Genomic DNA, 24,025 nt, shown 5'->3' with positions numbered 1-24,025 from the left:
ATCTAACATACAGAAATTTCATAAAGTGAAAAAGACAGTATTATTTTTTTTTTCTTATTCGTCTGATTTAACATTTGCGCTGATGTTCATAGTGTATGATTTGCCACTGGTGCTTACGTGAAATTCACGTGATTTTTCTCCATGTGACATTTCAAAAGAAGTTGCACTATGGTTTTTACACAGTTCAACTATGTAAAACTCTTCCGTTAGTCCCAATTCAGTGTTGTCCTTTTTTTTTTTTTTTATGTTATCCTTGATTTTTTTTTTATCTTATCCTTGATAAAATCTTATCCTTACGATTCCTTATCTTATCTTGATCTTGATCTGGTCGGAAGTGTCCTACCAATCACAACACGATTTCTTATCCACTAATATATCTTCCTTTCCATTCAAAACAATAACGTCACCTATTTACAACTAAGAAATGATGTCACTTATCTTCATCTGATAACGACACACATCCAGGACACGGATGTCACTCCCATTCACACTACCCCTATTTTGTTCAGAGTGTCCCACCAATCACGACACAATTCATTATCTCTAACCATATGCGAACAAAACAAAGAACGTGACATCACACACACACACACACACATATGTTCCCCAGAAAAATTCCAAATATTCCAAACCCATGACGTCACACACAATGACGTCACTGATCTTATTACCCAAGAACGTTATGATTCCTTATCTTATCTTGAACTTGATCTTGTTCAGAGGCCCGATATACTAATGGTGTGAGATTGAGACCAGCAGAACAAAATATACAGTTGGGTGCTGCTATAGACCAAGTGATGGAATAGATGGTGGAGATAGTATGCATAAAAAAATTGATGAAATGAGTGGAAGGAGAATAATTATTATGGGGGATTTCAACTATGGTAAAATTGACTGGAAAGAAGGAGGACACATGTGAGGAAGGAACTGTATTTTATTCAGTTATCAAGGGATAACTATCTCAGGCAGCATGTAATAGAAAATACTAGGGGTTTGAGAGTGCTTGACCTGGTAATAGCATCAGAGAATTTCACTGTAATGAATATGACCATGTTGCCACCTATTGGTGGGAGTGACCATAAGGTGATCACACATTTCCACATTCACACATTCCACACATTTAGCCACCTGGAAGGTGGCTAAATGTGTGGAAGTTTCGATTAAGACAGGATAAATGTGGAATTACTGTGCTGGCAAGTATGACAAGCTTGGGAGATTGCTTGGTTCAGTGCCATGGCATGTAAAACTGCAAGTACTGGATGTTGATAGAGCATGGGAAGTGGTCAAGGAGCATTTGCAGGAGGTTATGGCTGATTGTATACCTAGGGTCCGAATAGTAAAACAAGTAGGTGTTAAATGGATGATTAACTGTGCAAGCTAAAGAGAATCCCAAACAGTTCTTTCAATATGCTGCAGGTAAAAGAAAAATGTATACGGCAGAATGATTTCAAGGAATGCCGATGGCAAGGAGGTCACTGAAACAGTCGATATAGTGGAATTACTGAGTGAGCACTTTGCAAGAGTATATCATCCAGGTGATGACATTGAAAGAATGAAGGAACCATTAGTTTATACGAGAATTTTGGTGAATGAAGTGGAGGTGAATAGTCTATTACAGAACCTTAATGTGAATAGATGTGTGGGATTGGATGGTATACCGGCATGGATCTTATGTGAAGCGGCTAAAGAATTATCACTGCCCTTGACCATGTTGTTTATTCTGAGTCTCGGGTGTGGTTTAGTCCCGAAGGTGTGGAAAGAGGGGACAATAGTTCGCATGAAGGAGGATCCAAGACTACTGTTGCAAATTACCAACCAATCAGCATATCAGGAGTCGTAGTCTAGGTCTTGGAGAAAGTAGTCAAGGGAAAAATACAGGAATGGATTGATGAAAATGAGATACTGTATTGGGGGGACAGCATGGCCTCAGTAACTTGCTCAAGTTTTATAACACAGTGACGGCTGAACTGGATAAGGGTAGTGGGTTTACAGTGATACTGTTGGACCTGGCTAAGGCCTTCGACACGATACCACATGGAATTCTAATCCGTAAACTGCAACATATGGGAATGGATAAAGGATTGGTGAGATGGATGGTGGGTGATTGATGGAGAGATATAAGAGATTAGTTTATTCAGGAGTAGAGTCCAAAAGACGGCCTGTGTGCTGCAGCGTTCTGTTCTTGTACCACTGCTGTTTAATTTGTTCATTAACGATATAGGGAAGGATCTAAGAGGAGCGGTTCATTTGTTCGCTGATGATGCAAACTTGGGTATGGAAATAGTGAATGCAGAAGATGTCAAAATCTTGCAGGATGATTTGCATAGATTGGAGGTCTGGGCTAAGGAGAATGGATGTCAATTTAATGTGACAAAATGTAAGGTTATGTATTTTGGGGTGAAAGGACAGCAGTATACCACATTGGTGGAACTGTACTCCAGGAGATTCATGAGGCCAGGGAATTGGGAGCGTTGGTGGATAGGGAGATGAAGTTTAGGGGGCACATTGCAAAAGTTGCTAAATCCGTTCATCAAATCACTTGGTTGCTGAAGAATACTTTGACGAGCAGAGACAAGCAAGTTATTGTTCCTCTGTTCCGACCCTTGATAAGATCGCATCTCGACTATTGTGCCCAGATTTGGTCAGCTAGGTTTTTTCTTGATGGGGAGGAGGTTACGAGGATCCAGAGGCGAGTGACCAAGACGATAGCAGGTCTATGGAATGAACTTTATGAAAACAGTTGGAAGATTTGTGGTTTGCAGAAATTGGTTGATAGGTGGCAGAGGGGAGATATGATTGAGACATTCAAATTCTGAAGGGTTTCTATAGAATTAATTCAGAAGATATTTTTGAGATCAGGACTGGTTTTGGGAGGACTAGGGGACATCTATGGAAGCTGGGCAAGAGTGTAGTTAGTGAGGGTGTTAGAGCTGGTTCTTTACTTTTAGAGTGGTAAATGAGTGGAATAAGCTGCCAGAGTCTGTTGTGGGTGCAATGACAGTGAATGAGTTCAAGGCAAGGTATGATAGATACTGTGAGAATGTCGAATAGTTGTGTGGACATGATGTTTAGGGCCTCCCTTGATGAGTCTAAGGACTCCTTGGAGTCGCCCGTAGTAGTAATAATAATAATAATAATAATAAGCAAATTGAAGGTAAAATATGAAGTCATCGATTGGAGATTGTTTATCGATTCCTCAAAAAAGAAGATTCTCGATTTTCCTGAGAATCTGGGAACTGTCAGCGAAGAGCAAGGAGAGCGATTCCACCAAGACATCAAGGAGATGGAAAGAAGGTATCAGGGCAGGTTGGATGCCAACATGATAGCGGACTATTGCCGGATGTTGCACAGAGACGACTCGGGTAAAGAATTTCACCGAAAAAGTTCAAAAAGAAACTTTGAAGGAAAAAGAAAAAGACAGCACAACGAAATATAAAGTATGTACTAAAGATTAATCTTTAATTACTTTAATAAAAACAAAATTTCAAATACTTTCATTCCAAAAATGTTTACGGAAATTTTATATACTGTTATTTTACTTAATATAATGCGTTTTAAAGTTACTATAATATTAAGATCCACTTTGTGAAAAATCCTTAAGTGATAGAGAAAAATGGAAGAGATATTTGAAATCAGCAGTCAAAAATAAATCACAAATTTTCAGACAACTTTTCATGATTCGATTTTTGCAGGCACAATTAATTAAATTAATTGTGAAAAGTATTTATCTATTTAAACTGCAGTAAAAGAATGGTATCAAAAGCCTTCTCATTCAGATAATTAAAATATATTCAGAAAACCATTTCTTACCAATGATTGCAATCCGGAGCCTGCGCCGTCTTGCAGTAATAGGACAACTGTTTTCAAATGGCCATGCCGTGCAGCGAAATGTAGCGGCGTTTCACCATTCTGCAACAGAAAACGATTTCATATTAGGGTATATACTCTACTTCAGTTTTTCGTAGCATTATTTTAGATGTGGAAGCTGCAAGCATAGACAACGTATTTCTTTCCTGCTTAAAATATTAACACCCATTCTATGCTCATTCACTACTGCACGCGACACATAATGGTTCAAAGAACCTCGAGAAGTCACGTGCCGTAATTGTTAGTGCCTCTGAGGTCGTATTCAGTAATGTAAGACAATGCCAACTGATATAAAATGTTGATCGTGCACCCTTGATTGCATTGCTATTAAATTCCGCCTCTAAGTAATGAAAATGTAAATCCTATATTTATATAGTGAATATTTTAAATACACTGTAACATCAAACACGGTAACATGATCAGGCCATCAAAAAATGTTCATACCGCATCGTCCGTCGCACGGGTTACCAAGGGACGCGTTCCGGTTTTAGGCAGAAGGACCCGTTCGAAAAATATGTTACAGTCTCCCTTACACACCACTCCTCAGCATTCTGCTAGAGGAAACTCCATCAATGGGCCCGCTACCTCTTTGGGGAGGTGTTTAGGGGCAGTGCAAAGAAATGGTTCTGCAAAAGGACGGAAATGGCAACGACAAGGCACCAGACTATGGCTTTTAGGCAACTGGAACATCTTCTCTCTGACAGGGAAGGAGTTGGAACTGGTCGAGGAAGCCAAGCGCCACCGGCTAAACTTAGTCGGGCTTTCTTCGACCAAGAGGAGAGGCTCTGGAACTGTCGACTTAGATAAGGGGTGAAAGCTCTGCTACTCTGGTGCGAGCCCGACAATGTCTGCTCAGGCGGGTGTGGGGATACTCACAAACCCCCAGCTGTCAGACTGTGTTGCTGAGTGGATCCCATTGGGGGAACGGGTATGTGTATTAAGACTTCAGATGAAAAACCATGATTTGTCTGTGGAGCAAGCCTATGCACCTAATCTGGAGTCAGAATACCCTGCCTTCCTAAAAGAAGTGGATGCTGCTTTTGACAGGTGGCAGACATGGATTCAGTCCTGCTAATGGGTGGCTTCAATGCACATGTTGGAATAGATGACCAGACATTGAGGGGATGTGGTTGGGAGGAACGGCGCCTCTGACCTTAACGCGAATGGGTTCAAATTATTGGACTTCTGCTGTACTAACAGCTTGTCCATAATGAATACTTTCTTCCAGCACCGAGAAGTCCACAAGTATACCTGGTACAGGGATACACTCGAACAAAGGTCTCTGATTGACATCTTTATAGTCTCAGCAGACCTATTTTCCTCAGTGTTGGACGTTCGTGTGATAAAAGGGGCAGAATTCTCAACTGACCACCACCTTGTTGTGTGCACTCTACGGCTTCAGAAACCAGATGCTACCATCAACGCTGGTAGGCCTAAGCAGCTATACCGCGTGAAATGGGAGGCACTGGAAAATGAGGCTGTGAGGAAGAATTTTGCAGATGACATTTCTTCCAGGTTCAAAGAGATTCCCAAGCATACTGCATATGTTGAGGATGAGTGGAAGCTGTTCAGAACAGCTGTCACTGCCTCTGCACTCTCATGTTGTGGCAGAAAGCGACTCGGCATGGCAACGGGCAGTGAGAAAATGACACCTTGGTGGAATCAAGAAGTCTAAAAAACTGTCCGGGCAAAAAAAGGAATCCTACCTAATGGCTTAGAGCAGTGGTCGCCAAAGTGGTCGATAAAACATTGTTAGGGGTCAATTTGGGCTAAGGGGTCGATTGGGGGTCGATAGAAAAATATAAGACATCATTGTACGGGTATTATTTAATTCGGTTAACTTGGATTACCTCCATCCTGAATGACAACGCAATTAAAAGTGAATCGGAGGAACAGTGACATGAATAAGACCTGTAAGATGGAGCAAGGTCATGAAAATAGTTACGGAGGCCAATGAAGTAGCCCAAAATGACGTATTTACCAATAAACGGATGTCCGTGATTCCCGCCCGGCCGGCGTGGCGGGAGCGAGATGGCAACACGTGCCCGATTGCTTATTTACTTATACTTACACGTATTCTATCCCAGTCTCATTTTTGCCATCGACATAAAAGTGAGCGTTAATGTTCTAAAATTCATGAACATACATATTATAATTCAATCGTTAGTCATTCACGAACTAAACTTCTCTATGTTAAAGAATTGAAAAGGGCTGATAGTAATACCAGTGATATTAATATCACTAGTAATAGCAGTGAAATTAGTAGTGATAGTAATAGTAGTAGTAATAGTAATATAATAATATATACTTTATACATACAATAAACACTGTAACTATAAAATAAACAATCTAAAAACTAACATAAGCATATTTTTCGCTGGTCCTATTATAATTACGTAATAGTAAAATAGAGGGAGTCGATAAAACATCAAGAAACTCTTGAAGGGGTCGAGAGTCAAAGAAGTTTGGCGAACCCTGGCTTAGCGTCAGGTCACCTGAGATGCGTTTGCGGTATACAGAAGCACGAAAAGCTGCTGCTGAGGCAGTAACGACAGCAAAGCAGAAGGCTTGGGAATCCTTTGGAGAAAGATTAGACTCATCCTATGCAAATGCAAACAAAATTTTCTGGCAGACCATCCGCGCCATCGAGGGAGACAATCGTGCACAGCAAGGACAATTAAGGCTTCTGATATTGCACTTTTAACAACCGAGAAGGATATCCTCCACAGATGGAGGGAATACTTTGAGAGCTTTCTTAACCCAGGTGGCCGAGCAGTTGTGGACATACAAGAGGTGCAGATCAGGGCAATGACTAGTCTCACAGCAGAAGAGGTCCATTTAGCAATAAAATCGCTAAAATCTGGGGCAAGGCGATGATGAAATTCGGCCCGAAATGCTAAAAGCCTTAAATCGAGAGGTGTTCTCTGGCTGAGTCGAGTGTGTCAGGCTTCTCGGATATCTGGGCGAGCACCAAAGCGATGATAGACAGGCATAATAATACCAGTCTTCAAGAAGGGAGACAAGAAGGATTGTAGTAACTATCGTGGCATCTCTCTGCTCAGCCTGCCTGGGAAAGTGTATGCTAGGTGCTTGGAAAGACGGTACAGGAGCATAGTTGAGTCAAAGTTCCAGGAAGAACAATGTGGCTTTCGTCCTGGTAGAAGCACAACTGACCAAATCTTCACTTCAAGGCAAGTTTTTGAGAAATCTTGAGAATATGCCAAGATGTCTACACATGTTTTGTGGACTTGGAGAAGGCATATGACCGGGTTCCTCGGGATACGTTTTGGCAAGTAGTACAGGGTTACGGAGTGGATGGCCAACTATTAGCAGCCATCAAGTCCCTGTATGAATGGCCGTAGTTTTATGTCAGGTTAAACAGCACAAAGTCTGAACCTTTCACACTCTCCGTTGGCCTCCACCAAAGGTGTGTTCTGTCACCCCTCCTTTTCATAATATTTATGGACAGGATTGGTAGGCACAGCCGAGGCAGTGAGTGTGTCAGAATTGGAAGATATAGCATTGGACGTCTGCTTTTTGCAGATAACCTACTACTTAGCTCTTCCACAGATGACCTCCAGCGGACACTGGATATGTTTGTAGCTGTTTGTGCAGATGCTGGAATGAAGATCAGTGTGGCCAAAACTGAAACATTTGTGGTCTCAAGACAACCATCCCAGTGCACTCTACATGTAAGTGGAGTCCCAATGAGGCAGGTGGAGAAGTTTAAATATTTTGAGTCCATATTCACGAATGATGGAAAATGGAACGAAGGGCTAGATACTCGAATTGGCTTAGCAAGCTCAATATTGCGAGAGCTTGGCCGTTCGGTAGTATTGAAGCGGGAGTTAAGCCAGAAGGCAAAGCTGGCTGTCTTCAATACAGTCTATATCCCCATTCTCACCTATGGTCATGAGAGTTGGGAAATGACCGAAAAAATGAGGACATGAATCCAAGCGGCTGAAATGAAGTTCATTCGAGGGGTTGCGGGGCTGACAAGACTCGACAGGGTCAGAAGCTCTGCAATTCTGGAAAGTCTCAATACTCAATCGCTGCTTCTCCGTGTTGAATGCCACAAGAGAGGCTCCCTCAGCAGGCCCTCTTTTCCAAGCCAGATGGGGGGGGGGAGGCCACGTGGAAGGCCAAGGACTCGCTGGATAGGTTATAACCAAAACCTTGGGTGGACACGTTTGGGTATCCCACCAGATCACCTGAGCTTGGTGGCAGAGGATCGTGACCATTAGAAGTTTCTCTTGCAGCTGTTGCCCCCACAACCCAATTAGGAAAGGTGGGCCTTGTAGATGTATGTATATATGTATATTTTAAATACTCCTGTTTAAGTGTAGCGCATATCATTGCTGAGTTAGTGGCTAGAAATTACATAACAATATCCTTTGTTCGTTCTGTTTTGTTTTTTTTTATTTTGTCTTATTTTATCTGAACGCAGTCAGGGCTGTCTATGGTAAGATTTGGTATTAAGAATTTGAAAAGCGCAATTTACTACATATTACAGGTTTTGAAAATATACTTCAATAAATAAGCAAATAAAACTCTAGTTTAAGTAAAGCATTTCGAGCAAATAGTGTAACAAATTTATTACTCTGAATTACTTTTCTATGCTTTTTGTGTTTTATGGACTTCTTATATTTCTTTAAAATCGAGAGAAAGCGAGAGCTTGTTATTATCTTTCCTAGGAATTAAATTAAATAAAGAAAATAAAACGAAATACTACTTGCCTCTTGTTTACAATTGACATCAGCGCCACTCTTTATCAGCAGTTCAACGCATCTTTCTCCACCAATCACTCCAGCCGCCAGATGTAGTGGCGTTTCACCATGCTGAAATAAATGAAAATTTGACTAACTAGAAAACTAGAATATTAACAGCACAATACAGTACTAAAAAAAAAAACATGAAGAAAAAAAAACAACTAAAAAAAAAACTAAAAATGTGGTAAGCTTGAAAATATTGATTTAAATTTTTAATACTTCAAATTATACGTTATTATAATTAACTTTACAGATTTTGTGTAAATCCTGATTTTTACTGCATCCATTTATTCACTGCGTATGCACTTTTATTATTATTGAATTCTATGAATAAGTAGCTTCACTTACTTTTCCAGCCCTTAGTCTAATTTCAGCCCCGTAACCTAATAGAGTTTCCACTACTTTTGGCTGACAAGCGTTGACGGCTAAATGCAGTGATGTATAATTATCCTGTAACATATAGAAAAATAATAACAACAACATGCAATTTTAAATAACTTCCATGAAATGCATTATTTAAAAAAAAAACACTTGGTCTTTATTTGAATGCTTTAACTTTTAAGTGTTTAAGAAACTGTTAGCACATAACACATTTGAAGTAAAATCTTGAATGACATTTTTCTTTTTATAAAAAGGATATCGACCTGCTAAGATACAGTAATTGGAATGAAAATGGAGAGTCACCTCAGTTAATGTTGCAGATGTAACACTTGGCGAAATGTTCAAATCGGCATTATCTTTACTTCCAGTTTAGATTCCGAGAGACAGTAACCAAACGTTGCCTACAAGTGACTTTTGGAAAGAATCTGATGAGACGAAAGGGACATACTTTGGTTAAATCTACATAATATGATCTAGGCTTCATACTATTGAAATAAGAAGAGTGCAGGTCAAATTAATGCGAGTGCAGAGTGAGTTGGGCCAATTAGAGGAGAAAGAGATTAGCTGATGAAAGTGTGGGAGAGAGAGAGAGAGATGATGTTTTGGGGATAAAAGATTTCAAATCTGAACAGTTGTTTCTGAGAAAGCTGAACAATTAGTAGAGCGACTGAAACTGTGGAGAGAATAAGAGGTGCAAATGAACTGTTTGCTCCAGTTCAAACAAATAATTTACGGGTAGTGTAAATGAGGTAGGGAGCGAATTTTTGCGTGCTATTACAGATTGTGAAGTGTGAAAGTACCAAAGGTAGAACTATTAGTATATATTATATAATGGTGTGAGAGCAAGGATGTGTAGAGAAAGGGAGTTTGTGTGTGTTGATATATGGGATATATTTGAAGGTTAAAGAAAGTTGATTGCTGATAACGGTTTGTATATAGGCATATAGTGGTAGTAATAGGCTGAGTTGATTCCTATTGCATACAGCATAGAGTTACTTTAGGTAAGGAAACAAGAACTAAAAACATCGACTTTCCGACTGTGGAGCTATTAGAATAGGTGTTGTGCATGGTGGTGAGATACGTGATAGGGCTGCAAGGATGGAGTCGAAAGACCTAGGTTAATGATTTGGTCTGATGAGAGTGGGAAAATTTGTGGGACGAGAAGGAGGATTAATGATTGCTTGAGTGTACCTATTAATGGGCCAGGCTTTAAAAGTTGTTTGGATTCTTATGAGGTTACTGGTTGGTTTTTGGGCATGTTCAATGATACCAAGAGAACTAGGAATAAACGCAAAGAATTCTTAGAGTTAGTAAATGCAAATGAACCAAACTTATTGGTATTACTCTCATGGTTAATAGAATAGGATGTCCTTACAAGGACGAAAGGCGTATTTAGGGAAGAGGCCGAATAAGAAGGGGGGAGTACTAATGATTATAGATGAAATGTAGTCAACTAGAGTATAGATCAGGAAAGACACTGACCACGATTAGTTCAACCAAGGTATGTGGAGCTAATAGGTGAGAATTAGTAGTTTGACGGACAAAATGCATAATTGACTGCTGCTATAGACCAGATCAAGTGAAAAAGACAGAACTGCACAGGCAAATTAATCTTGTAAATACAAGTAGGGCTATCGTTATGGGTGATTTCAGTTATAGCAATATAGACTGGAAGGTGGAAAAATCATGCAAAAGGAAGTAACTAGAAGATGCTGCAATTTATGAGAGGGACTCATCGTGCTAAGAATATAGATATTGTAGTAACATCTGAGAATCTGACCAGAAACAAGGGGTAATTATTTTGCTTTAAGCTGGTGAAAGAGATCATGCAATTTTATTATGGGAAGTGACAGTACGTGTAAGAGCTTTCGAAGAGACTAATGTAGGACACTAAGCGAGACATTAAGAAGGGATATATAAATCAGGAGACTGATACACTGCAAAGAAGCTTTTGCTATAGTATGGAGAACTACACGGTAAAGGAATTAATATTGAGTCGGAAACAATCATGGAGTATATTCTTATAACTATACTTATAACTGTACTATAACAGCTATAACTGACTGAATTCCCTGAGTGAGGAAAATTAATTGCACAGATGTGAAACGGATGAATAAAACTTTTATGCATGAGCTAGTTAAAAAAAAAATTATGGAACGTATATCATGCGAATCGTGATGATAAACAATGATGTGAGTAGTACAAAGAATAGGCCAGGTGATTGGCAGCTATGGTGACAATGTGAAATCAGAATATGAAAAGAATTTAGCTGAGAAAGATGTATGAAATCTGAGAGATTTTTTTGTGCGAGTAAAAGGAAGAATGATCATTATCGGAGAACCTTAGTAAATACAGATGGGAGAAAAACGGATACTGCATTTAAATTAGCTGAGTTATTAAATAATCACTTTAACGATATGCAATTTTCGGCAGAACTATCATTTCTCCGGACGTCAAGATGGATCTAAATGAAAAGATAGACGTGCAAGAGGTAGAGGTGTCAGAAATAATCTTAAGAGCTTGATGCAAATGTGACCGTGGATTTGGATGAAATATCAGCACGCATAGCATAGTGCTAAAGAATTAGCTACGGTCCTGACCTGGTTGTTTAACTTAAGTCTCATCGTGAACAAGATTCCAAATGAGTCGTTGGAACGTAAGATAATTGAAGTTAGAACTGATGCTGCAAATTTATAGATCAATCTGTCTCTCTGAGGTAGATATTAAGGTGTTAGAGAGGATGATGAGAAATCGTACCAGAGGTGACTAAATATTAGTTTGATCTTTAATAGAAGACAGCGTAACTTTGTTAGGAGCAGGTCTACTTCTCCCAATCTACTCACATTTAATAATAAAGTTATGAAGTTGGATAAGGGGAAAGGATACACGATGATTCTTTTAAATTTTGTGGAGATATTTACACGAATTTCACACAGGCGAATTTATTATAAAAACTACAGGAGATGGGTATGTAAAATACTCTTGTGGAATGGATTGCCAAGTTATCTGACAGGTATCCAAGATTGAAGAGCTGAGTTCAGGCAAATGCGACTTACTAGTGGGGAACTACAAGATTCGGTCCTTGGCCCATTCAATATCTAACTTCTATATTAATGGTATTATGGATGGAATGGAAAGAAAAATTCATTTATAATCGATGATGCACAATTGGGTCAGGTGATCAAGAATTTTTGATACTGAATCTTTGGAAGCTGACTTAAATTGACTGATTCTGTGAACAAATGTTAATGGATGTCATTTTAATGTTACTAAGTGTAAGGTTATACATTTGGACTGAAAACATTGCGGAATAAGTATCACATTAATGGGAATTTAGTATAAATGGTTGATGAAACTAGAGCCTTAGGGGTAATAATGCATAGTGAGGTAAAATTTAAATATCACATTGTCAAGGTGGTTAACACATCACATCAGCTAACTGCATGGTTCAAAAGAACATCATCTCCTAGGAATAAGGAAGTTTTCCTCTCGTCAAATTTACAAGGATATGATAAGACCGCATCTGGACTATTGTGCTCGTATATGGCCATCTGAAATCTATGGAGAAGAGAAAACATTGAAAAGTTTCAGCACAAGCTAACCAATATCATATCTAGCTTATGGAACTGTGCATATGGATAGAGACTAAAGGAGTATGGCCTTCAGTACCTGAGAAATAAAAGTGGGATAGGATATATGATTAAAGAGGAGATATAAGCTAGTAACTGATTCTTACGGTATAGACAGTGGAAATTTTGAACTCATGACAGATAACCTTCTAAACTTTAACGATAGTAAAACCTAGTTCTGTCTTATTTCTCACAAAAAGAGAACCATTTCCCCCAGCATTGTTTTCGATAACACTCAAATTCTCAGACAAGATATAATTTCTCTTCTCGGAATTACTTTGACATCAAGCCTCTCCTGGCATAAACACATCACAACCATTGCATCCTCAGCTTCCAAAAAACTAGGTTTTCTCTTTCACTCAAGACGCTACTTCACCTCTAAACAGCTGTTAACACTATACAAGTCACAAATCCGCCCAGCTCTCGAATACTGCTCTCACATTTGGAGTGCGGTTCCAAAAAGCTCCCTCAAAATGCTTGACTCAATACAGAGGAGAGCAATTAGACTAATAACCCATTCCTCATCAGCGCATTCCCCCAATTTCACATAGACGCTTGGTCTCTGCAATCTGTATATTCTATAAATATTTCCATGGAAAATTCTCATCTGAAACAGCATCAATAATTCCCCCACCCTGTACAGGGCCCATTGGAATACGTACAGCTGCCGCCCAACATCCTTTCATAGTACACTTCGAAATCCACAGAACGAAATCCACATTCTTTTCCTCCTCATTCATCCCTGCTACTGCAGTACTGTGGAACAGTCTTCCGCCAGATGTATTTCCCAAGGAATACAATATACAGGCATTCAAATCAAATGTAAACAACTTTCTCCTTTCGCAATCCACCACCCATATACGGTACTAACGTACTATAGGTTTACCAACCAACCTCCTGTATATGGGCAAAACATAAAAAAAAGTAATTAAAGAACTATGGATCATTCTTAGAGGCTAAGAATTTGATCAGAAAGAATGTTAGGTCAAGATTCTTTTCATGATGAATAGTGAATGAATGGAATAAGCTGCTAAAGGACTTTGTGAGTTAATATTTTTTGACAGGTATGAGAAGTACAGAGATATTACATATTCAACAGCCTTACCTCTATAAGTTCCTTACTTCTGGGAAGTGCATAATAATAATAATAATAATATCAATTATTCGTCCTAGTGATGTTAAATTGATTCTTATTTTTAAAAGTTACCAATTAAATATGAATTTATATGGCATTAACGCCAAGGTTTATTTTTTATTGCTCAAATAAAAGTAACTTCTACAGCATATAACGACATCAAAATAGCATTTCAAAATAACTTATTATACTGTTAAATTATATAAAAATACTCGGATTTCGTTTCTAATCTTTTAAGACTTCTGATCAACTAACGAGCAACATTTGATCAGTCACAGTAAAAAATTATAAGCGGGTTTATATGCGCATCGCAATATCAATACTCCGTAAACTTGAGGGCGCCAGAGCATTTCATTTTACACCGTAAATAACTGCCCAAGTGGAAAATGTTATTTCTTTTCCTCAATAATCTTATCAAAAATCCCATTGTTATTAATTTGGATGCTTATGAAGGGAAATTCCTTAATACAGTGCTTAGCAAGTCTGTAACCATACAGAACTTCTCAGTTCTGTACGGTTATATTTCATAGCTCTAGCATTGAAAATTTGAAAAGAAATCACTCACATTCGTTTTGACATCCACATATTCTCCTTTATTCAATAAAGCTCTCACCACTTCCACGTGACCACATCGGGCAGCTATATGAATGCATTTCTCTCCAGCCTATAAGAAAGAATAATAAATATTTTTAAAGTTTACCTTGATATAACAATGTTTTAAATAGTTAAAATATGGAAATGAAGTCCGATAAAAAAAAAAAGTGTTGGTAGAAGGTCTTAATTCAAATGAAAGTCATCTAGAAATAAATATTTATGTCTCTTATTCCAATAAGTATAGTTCAGGTCGTCCATTATTTCAAACAGAAAGTAATTAAATCTTTCAGAATCTACACAGTTTTAAAAATTAAAAATAACAGAAATTTTATTGCACAAAATATATGACATTTTTCTCTCATATAACAGGATTCCCCAAGCATACTGCAAATGTTGAGGAGGAGTGGAAGCTGTTCGGAACAGCTGTCACTGCCTCTGTACTCTCATGCTGTTCCAGAAAGTGACTCGGCGTGGCAACGGGCAGTGAGTAAAGGATACCTTGGTGGAACCAAGAAGTCCAAAAAACTGTCCGAGCAAAAAAGGAGTCCTACCTAAAGCTTAGGGTCAGGTCACCTGAAATGCGTTTGCGGTATGCTGAGGCAGAAAAGACAGCAAAGCAGAAGGCTTGGGAATCCATTGGAGAAAGATTAGACTCATCCGATGCAAATGTAAACAAAGTATTCTGGCAGACCATCCACCGCTTTCGAAGGAGGAAATCGTGCACAGCAAGGGCAATTAAAGCCTCTGCTGGTGCACTTTTAACAACCTAGAAGGATATCCTCCACAGATGGATGGAATACTTTGAGAGGTTTCTTAACCCCGGTGGCCCAGCAGTTGTGGACATCCAAGAGGTGTAGATCGGGGCAATGACTAGTCTCACATCAGAAGAGGTCCATTTAGCAATAAAATCGCTAAAATCGGGCAAGCCTGCTGACGATGATGAAATTCAGCCCTAAATGCTAAAAGCCTTAAATCGAGACGGTGTTCTCTGGCTGACTCGAGTGTGTCAGGATGCTTGGATATCTGAGCGAGCACCAAACCAATGGCAGACAGGCAGAATAATAGCAGTCTTGAAGGGAGACCAGAAGGATTGCAGTGACTATCGTGGCATCTCTCTGCTCAGCCTGCCTGGGAAAGTGTATGCTAGGTGCTTGGAAAGACGGTGCAGGAGCATAGTTGAGTCAAAGTTCCAGGAAGAACAATGTGGCTTTCGTCCTGGTAGAAGCACAACTGACCAAATCTTCACTTTAAGGCAAGTCTTTGAGAAATCTTGGGAACATGCTAAGAATGTCTACACATGTTTTGTGGACGTGGAGAAGGCATATGACCGGGTTCCTCGGGATAAGTTTTGACAAGTAGTACAGGAGTATGGAATGAATGGGCAACTATTAGCTGCTATCAAGTACCTGTATGAATGCCCAGAGTTTTGTGTCAGGGTAAACAGCACAAAGGCTGAACCTTTCACACTCTCCGTTGGCCTCCACCAAGGGTGTGTTCTGTCACCCCTCCTTTTCATAATATTTATGGATTGGATTGATAGGCACAGCAGAGGCAGTAAGTGTGTCAGAATTGGAAGATGTAGCATTGGACGTCTGATTTTTGCAGATAACTTAGTTCTGCTTAGCTCTTCCACAGATGACCTCCAGCGGACCCTGATTAGGTTTGTAGCTGTTTGTGCAGACGCCGGAATGAAGATCAGTGTGGCCAAAACTGAAACATTTGTGGTCTCAAGACAACCATCCCAGTGCACCCTACATGTAGGTGGAGTCCCAATGAGGCAGGTGGAGAAGTTTAAATACTTTGGGTCCATATTCACGAATGATGGAAAATGGGACGTAGGGCAAGATACTCGAATTGGCTTAGTAAGCTCAATATTGCGGGAGCTTGGCCGTTCGGTGGTATTGAAGCGGGAGTTAAGCCAAAAGGCAAAGCTTGCTGTTTTCAATACAGTCTATGTCCCCATCCTCACCTATGGTCATGAGAGTTGGTAAATGACCGAAGAATGCGGACACGAATCCAAGTGGCTGAAATGAGGTTCCTTCGAGAGGTTGCAGGGCTGACAAGACTCGATAGGGTCAGAAGCTCTGCAATTCGGGAAACCCTCAATACTCAACCACTGCTTCTCCGTGTTGAGAGATCACAGTTACGTTGGTACGGGCACTTCGTCTGAATGCCACAAGAGAGGCTCCCTCAGCAGGCCCTCTTTGCCAACCCAGAGGGTAGGAGGCCACGTGGAAGGTCAAGGACTCGCTGGATAGATTATATCCAAAACCTTGAATGGTCACGTTTGGGAATCCCACCAGAACACCAGAGCTTGGTGGCAGAGGATCGTGACCATTAGAAGTTCCTCTTGCAGCTGTTGCCCCCACAACCCAATTAGGAAAGGTGGGCCTTGAAGATGTATGTATGTATAACAGAATTTTTCAGCTGAAGGCGAGTTTCTGGTCTTTTACGGATTTTACTTAGTAGGGATTTTACTTTCTTTTTTTTCATCCCACAAAACAAGAAAACAAGCGAGAAAAACGCACGCAATTAATATACGCTATACAGTGATATCATAGCCTTAACTGAACAATAAAAGCTGTCATGCCCGTAATCCAAAATACTCCTAACCCTAATTGCACGTAAAGTTTCGCTCATGCACAAAATCCATTCTGTTAGACGAATAAATAAATTTTATTTACTTTAGTATTAAAGGTTAAAATGCAGAGCTTTTCGAAAGTAAATAGATGATTTTCGCATATGATCGATAACGGTAATGGCTTCTGCAAGGTTAAAATGAAGCTGATTTTTTTTGTTGATCAGTATTGTAACTCTACAACTGCCTATGTAATAGGCCATTTGTTTCCAATCTGGGATCCTTGAAAATGTTAATATCAAATATTTGTTGTTACTGTCTGTTGATTTTATAGGAATAAAAATGTTTATTAATGTATTTATTTACAAAAGGCTCTGCAGATGAACTGTGAAAGTAGCACTACTTAATTATTACCTTGTTCGAAGTATGGATTGGAACTCCCCGTTTCATGAATATCATGGCAATATCTGGATGACCTGCTGACGAGGCTATATGCATTAGCGTGCTGCCGTCCTTCAAGAAAGAAAGAAATGTTAAGATTTCTTAGCAGTTTCATTTATTATATAACAACTGTTTTATTTAGTTAAAATTATGCTTCCTATTCTGTACTGTACTGCTTACTACATATACAATAATACATATATTTTACCTTCGTTCTTTGAAAGACCGATGACCTAAATTTTTCTAAAAGAATTTCCACCGCAGTAGTATTGCCCCTTTCTGCCGCTAAATGAATGGGCGCTCTCTCCTTCTTGTCCAATATTGATGCACGCGCGTTTGTTTGGTAAAGGAGTTTCAGCATGATTTCGTCACCTTCCATAGCTGCGATGTGTAAAACAGTGGTTCCATCCGCCTGAAAAAAAAAAAAAAAAACGAATAATATGAATCCGAATATATTAGCAGTTTATAAATAATTTTGATTTAATTGGTTGAAACAAAGTTACATAATGCATACAAAATAACGACATTTTCTACTTCATTTATTAAATTTATGTATAAAATAATAATTTAATTTATATTTTAATTGTAATTGTTAATATAAAGTTTCATATTATTTAAAATATTTTTATAAATTTTAAAAATATTAAAGGGACCTTTAAAAATTCCATATCATGATAACCTTTAAATGTAATTGACGTTTATTATTGGAGATTGAGAGGGTGGTGAGAATTCAATCCAATATCCTTGGAGGGTAATGGATGGCAATGCTGTAGCTAATGAAGTTCTAACTGAAGCTCGGCTATTGCTGTTACTCTCCTGCCATGATCAGAGATTTAATTGCTTAATAACACCTTATCCATACACTGTCCTCTACAGATAACGGGGAAGATGAAAAGCATTCTTGCTTCGCCCCTTTAAGCCAGTCCTTATAAGGACTTATTGGAGATTCTCATTCAGGCATATCGTGGGAGAGATTGTCAAAAGCACTTAGGGATCAAATAGGACCTGTCCCTCACATATGCACACCAGAAGATGTGGAATCTGCAGTGACTAGCCTCACCCAACAGATTAAGTCCGCTATAATGGTTGCAACCTTTCAGAAACCTGCTCTCAAGCCTGATCGTTTACCTGAGGACATTATGGACCTGATCAGAGAGAAAAGCAGAGCTAGGAAAAGATTTCATAACACTCGTGCACCTCAGGATAAGACAGTGCTTAACAGACTGAATGGAGCAGTAAGAGATGCACTTAAAACACATAGAACAAGTTTGGGATAAAAAGTTAGCCTCTATCTCACCTATTGATCACTCTATCTGGGGCCTACTGAGAAACATCAAAAATAAAAACAGATCCCTCCCCCCCCTATAATCGCAAACCAGGGCCTAGTCCACACAGATGCAGATAAGGCAGAAGCCATACTTAAAAATCTTGAGGATCAGTGCAAATCTTCTTATAACAACGTTGATTTCAATCATCTGTACAAAATCCACAGACAGGTTAGGCATGCGCTAAACCTTCCTGATACCAGTGCTGACCATATTGCACCCGCATCACCTGTTGAATTATATGATATTATTAAAAAACTTAAGAACAATAAAGCTCCTGGACCAGACAGCATCTCAAACAGGGTGATCAAGCTGCTACCTCGAAAAGCTATAGTGCACCTGACCAGTATAATAAATGCAATCTTAAGACTTCACTATTTTCCTTCCACCTGGAAACTGGCTGATGTGATTCCTATACATAAGCCAGGCAAAGACCCACACTTACCTCAGAATTATCGTCCAATCAGTCTCATCTCCAATCTGGGTAAGATTGCCGAGAAGGTCATCCTCTCACGACTCCAAACCTCAGTAAACGACCTAAACATCCTCCCTAAAGAACAGTTTGGTTTTCGACAACACCATAGTACTACCCAGCAAATCCACAGAATTGTGGAATACATCACCACCAGCTACAACTGGCGCCAGTACACAGGAGCTGTATTCCTAGACCTATCCAAAGCATTTGACAAAATCTGGCATTTTGGACGCCTGCACAAACTTATCTCAGCCGGTATCTCACTAAAAATGGTTCATCTAATCCGTTGATATCTTCAGAATAGATCAATGCAAGTTAAAATTAGCGGTTCTACATCGTCCCAGCGCAATATCTTTGCTGGAGTGCCGCAGGGATCTCTACTGGCTCCATTGCTGTTTTCTGTATACATGTCAGACATCCCACACAATCCGATGACTTCCATTTTAGCTCTGTATGCGGACGATACGGCAATACTAACCAGATCCCTCAGACCCCACTTCGTTACCAGAAAGCTTCAAGAAAACCTTCTAAAGCTGAAGGGTTGGTTCTCCAAGTGGAGATTGGAAGTCAACCCCCTGAAAAGCTCAGCGGTTCTTTTCTCAAAAAGGCCAATGTCTCCTGCAGGAGATGTGTTACTATTCAATACTAAAATTCCCTGGCAGAAAGAAACAAATTACCTGGGTGTGATTCTCGACAAAAAAGCTATCTTTCAATCAACATATCAAGTCTGCATGCGCGAAAGCATCCAAAGCCATAGCTCAGATCTACCCGCAATTTAATAGAAATAGCAAACTCAGCAACAGAATTAAATTGCAACTATACCAGATGACAATTCGTCCTATAATCACCTATGCCTCTCCGGCCTGGAGCCACACCTCCAATACTAACATTATCAAAATACAGCGAGTGCAGAACAAGTGCTTGGGAATGATTCTGAACGCCCCGTGGTATGTTAGAAACAGCCAGCTCCACAGAGACACAAATATTCCCTATATTCTCTCTTATCTACAATCCTTAGCTTCCAAGTTTTTTCCAAAGACGTCCACACATCCCAACGATTTGGTTCAACAAGCTGCAGCATACGAGCCAACCCACATATTCAAATATAGAAGACCAAAAGCTATATTAGCCTCCTATAACGATGCATGATCTCCATACCCATTCAGGGCGAGCAAACTGCTCGTAAATTTTACCCTCACTGTAACCACGACAGATAGCGGGGAATATGAAAAGCCTTTTGCTTCACCCTTAAAGAATAAATGTCAATTGTCAATTGTCAATTATTGGAGATGGAGATGCGGTGATTAATACCCTTGGAGGGTAATGGATGGCAATGCTGTAGCCAATGAAGTTCTAACTGAGGCTCGGCTATTGCTGTTACCCTCCTACCATGATCAGAGCTTTAATAGCTCAGTAACACCTTATCCCTACACTTTCCTCTACAAGATTAAAAGCATTCTTGCTTCGCCCCTTTCAAGTCAGTCCTTATAAGGATAATTATTGGAGATATCATCCAGATAGCCGCCAAGTACTTTGCTCAGGCATCACTCCATCCCAACCAACTCATTCACGAATCATCAGGGTACGATGAAAACAGGTGGAGACAAAAGCGCCAGAAGACAGCTCTGATCATCGTTCCAAACGATTCCACACAGCCCTAAATCGGGGGAGCCAGGCACTCAAAAATCTCTCTCTATTAATAATCACAATCTAGCGATGAAGGGATAAAATCCAAGGGGTTGACGTCCATTTCGCCATAGAAGTTAACATTTATTGGAGGATTACGAGAATTGCTCCATCTAATTCTTTGTAATTCACTCTTGAAAATTGTGGATTGACAGTCGAATTGTGATAATTGTATGAGTAGTAGTAATTGTGTGCATCTGATCGTCTACTTCAGGGCTATCCAACCTTAGGTAATCCTACGGCCGCATTAGAGAAAAAAATATTCTAGGGCCGCATCTAGTAATTTGGTGAGCAGCAGCGACACAACCTCGAAGCTGAACAAACGAATAACATTAATCGCGCGCTCACGTTCCCCGTGAGCGCCCGGTGTATGCGCGTTGGAACAAAACAGTGTAAGAACGATTCTTTGACACATCTAATATTTGAAAAACACGTGGGTATATAGTGATGAAAAAACAGCAAATAAAATTACCAACATCGAGATTATCGATTAGTGATAGAATTAAAATATCTAATACGCATTCGATTCAAATTGTTATTTTATTTTTTCGCTCGTGAAAATCAAACCCACACACAAAATCGCATCGCGGGCAGTGCTTTGGACAATCCTGATCTACTTTATTAGTGAATTTTAGATGATAAATTATGAAGTGTAAATAATTGTAGCTGTGAATTCAAGGCGAACAAAGTTGGTGTATTTTAAATACCAATTTTGTTATTTTAACAACTGAGGGTAACATTCGAAAATCAGAGTAACTCACAAGGGTTTCCACAGCCAGTAATAACCCCCATCCAACCAGAAACAGACAACTGTGAACTGTAGCGGCTGATAAAGACCTAAACCCAGACGATTGAATCCACATTTGGACAGAAATAAGCACTTGACCTGTTCAAAAAACTGTTAAAGAAGTTCGAGACCGGGTTGGCTCGGTTTTCTAAACCTACACGCACTAACAAATGATCCTGAAGGCGAATACAGAAGAAGAAACCACAACAGTCTCCACATCCAAGGAGTTCCGGCAGACGGACTTCCAGGAGGAACACACCAGCAAAAGACGTAGGACCGAAGATGACCACATGAAGGAGGACTCACCTACACATTATGTCCCAAGCAAGCAAGAAAAGTTCCTCCCCCAAAAGTGGACCTCAGTCTCACTGATCTTCAGGGAACAAAACACCGCCTACTCCTGGGCCAAAACCACAGATGAGGAGATAAAAAATCCAACCTACCACCGTTACCGACTACAGACAGATAACCAGAAGATGGACAATTCTAATCTGCAATACCACACCTTCGCTCTAAGCAGCGAAAAAACCTAAAGGTAGAAACCGGAGGAGTCACCGAGGGCGTCACCTAACCCCAATCAAGGTGAGCAGAATGTACAGAACAGACAAAAAACCGACGACACTAAGGCTGGTCAAAATCAACAACACCCAAAAACAGATGGATCTACGAACTAACCGCAGTCTTCAGATTCGGGATCACCACAGAACCACTCAGGAAAAGAGCTTCAGCAGGGAAATGCCAAATATTTGGCCACGCCCAAAAGCTATACAAAGCATAGCTTATGTGACAAACACCACTCAACCACCACCAAGCCAAGAACTACACCGGCCAGATGTGCCAACTGCGGCGGGCCTCATCCCGTCAACTACAAAGGTTGCAGCCTCAACCCGAAAAAAACAGGAAAGAACCCAGTAAATCAGGAAAAAACCAAACCCCAAAACAAAACATACGAGGAAGCGGTGCGCTCAAAGAATAGATCATCTAATGAACAAACAAGCGCCAACCTAGCAGCAATCTTGACTGTGTCGCTCGCCACCATGCTCCAAGAATTCAGCAAAACCAGCCATCACCGACTTCCACAAAGTGATTACTTCAAGAAACCCACTCCATTCGGACGGCCATCAGTCATGAATAAACACAAAATCCAACCGAACTCCCTCCTGATTGCCGCCTGGAACGCCAATGATCTTACCAACAAGATACTGGAATTACAAAAATTCGCACATAGATGTAATCCTGACATAATATTAATCAACGAAACGCATCGCCGACCTGCAAGCCCAAAACTAAAACGATATTCATGTACCGAACGGACAAACTAGGCACCAGAAGCGGAGCCACCGCCATCTACATCAAAACCTATCTAAAACACAATGCCACAACCAGCCCACAAACCATCATCCTGAAGATAACCGGCACACCAACAACATTGGCAGACTCAAGATATTCGTAACCTACAACTCACCAAGCAACCCCTACTGATATCTGACTTAGACGTCATCCTCAGCACCACAGACTCCACCCTCATTCCTGGAGACAAACGCCAAGCACACAGCATGATACCACAATCAACAAAAACGGTCGTACACTAAACAAGTATACGACAATCAACTCCTGTTACTGCAACGGCAGTAACAGGAGTTGATCAAGGCAGATCAGATGTACTAGACATCGTTATCTTCAGAAACATCAGATATTAGTAATAAATGATCAACGAGTTATCGTTAGACCACAAACCCATCCTGCTTAAACTTAGATACCCAAGATCCCCCCCCCGCACTCCATCATAGCATGGGACAAGCTATCCAAAATTCTCCCAGAACACATCGACCTAGTAAACATCATCCACAAAAAAGAAATAGACGAAGCTGTGAATAACTTAAGAAATCAAATCAACAAAGCACTAATAGCAGTCACCAAGATCACAATCACCCACATGACCAGCCGGCTCCCGGAGGATAGATATCATGGACCTAGTCTGAACAAAAAGCAATGTCAGGAAAAGAGACCACAACACAATACAAGAGCCTCTACAAGACAAAAAATCCTAAACAACATGAACAGCCAAGTCAGAGAAGCACTCCGAAACCACAGAAACCAGGAATGGGAAAACAAGCTAACATCACTCAACCCTGAGGATCAAACAATCTAGAAATTCTTGAGAACCCTCCATACAAAACTCCCCCCCCCACCCACCAATGCAGGCCAAGCACGGAATTGGTACATGAAATAGGAAAAGCCGGAGCTCTCGTCGACAACCCTAGAAAAACAATGCAGCCCATCATACGAAAACATAAACATCAACCTCATTTACAAAATTCATCAACAGGTCAGATGCACCTCAAGGACAACACAAAA

At 40.1% G+C, this 24,025-nt stretch overlaps 1 protein-coding gene across 1 annotated transcript in view; it reads right to left on the bottom strand.

The window, feature by feature from the left end:
- The window catches only part of LOC150106720 (uncharacterized), a 129,685-nt gene that overhangs the window by 49,470 nt on the left and 56,190 nt on the right, over positions 1 to 24,025 (bottom strand). The window contains exons 6-11 of the mRNA XM_090393460.1: positions 17,603 to 17,806; positions 17,368 to 17,466; positions 14,347 to 14,445; positions 8,985 to 9,086; positions 8,604 to 8,705; positions 3,811 to 3,909 (exon numbers count right to left, since the gene is read on the bottom strand). Coding sequence (XP_090249586.1) covers positions 3,811 to 3,909; positions 8,604 to 8,705; positions 8,985 to 9,086; positions 14,347 to 14,445; positions 17,368 to 17,466; positions 17,603 to 17,806 — 705 coding nt within the window. The remainder of the gene's footprint in view (positions 1 to 3,810; positions 3,910 to 8,603; positions 8,706 to 8,984; positions 9,087 to 14,346; positions 14,446 to 17,367; positions 17,467 to 17,602; positions 17,807 to 24,025) is intronic.

The sequence above is a fragment of the Typopeltis vanoorti genome, chromosome 5, assembly GCF_054136105.1.
Source record: "Typopeltis vanoorti isolate ZY-2024b chromosome 5, IOZ_Tvanoo_1.0, whole genome shotgun sequence".
Taxonomy (NCBI): domain Eukaryota; kingdom Metazoa; phylum Arthropoda; class Arachnida; order Uropygi; family Thelyphonidae; genus Typopeltis; species Typopeltis vanoorti.
Note: the sequence above shows the minus strand (reverse complement) of the source record. Positions and strands in the feature narration are given on the sequence as shown.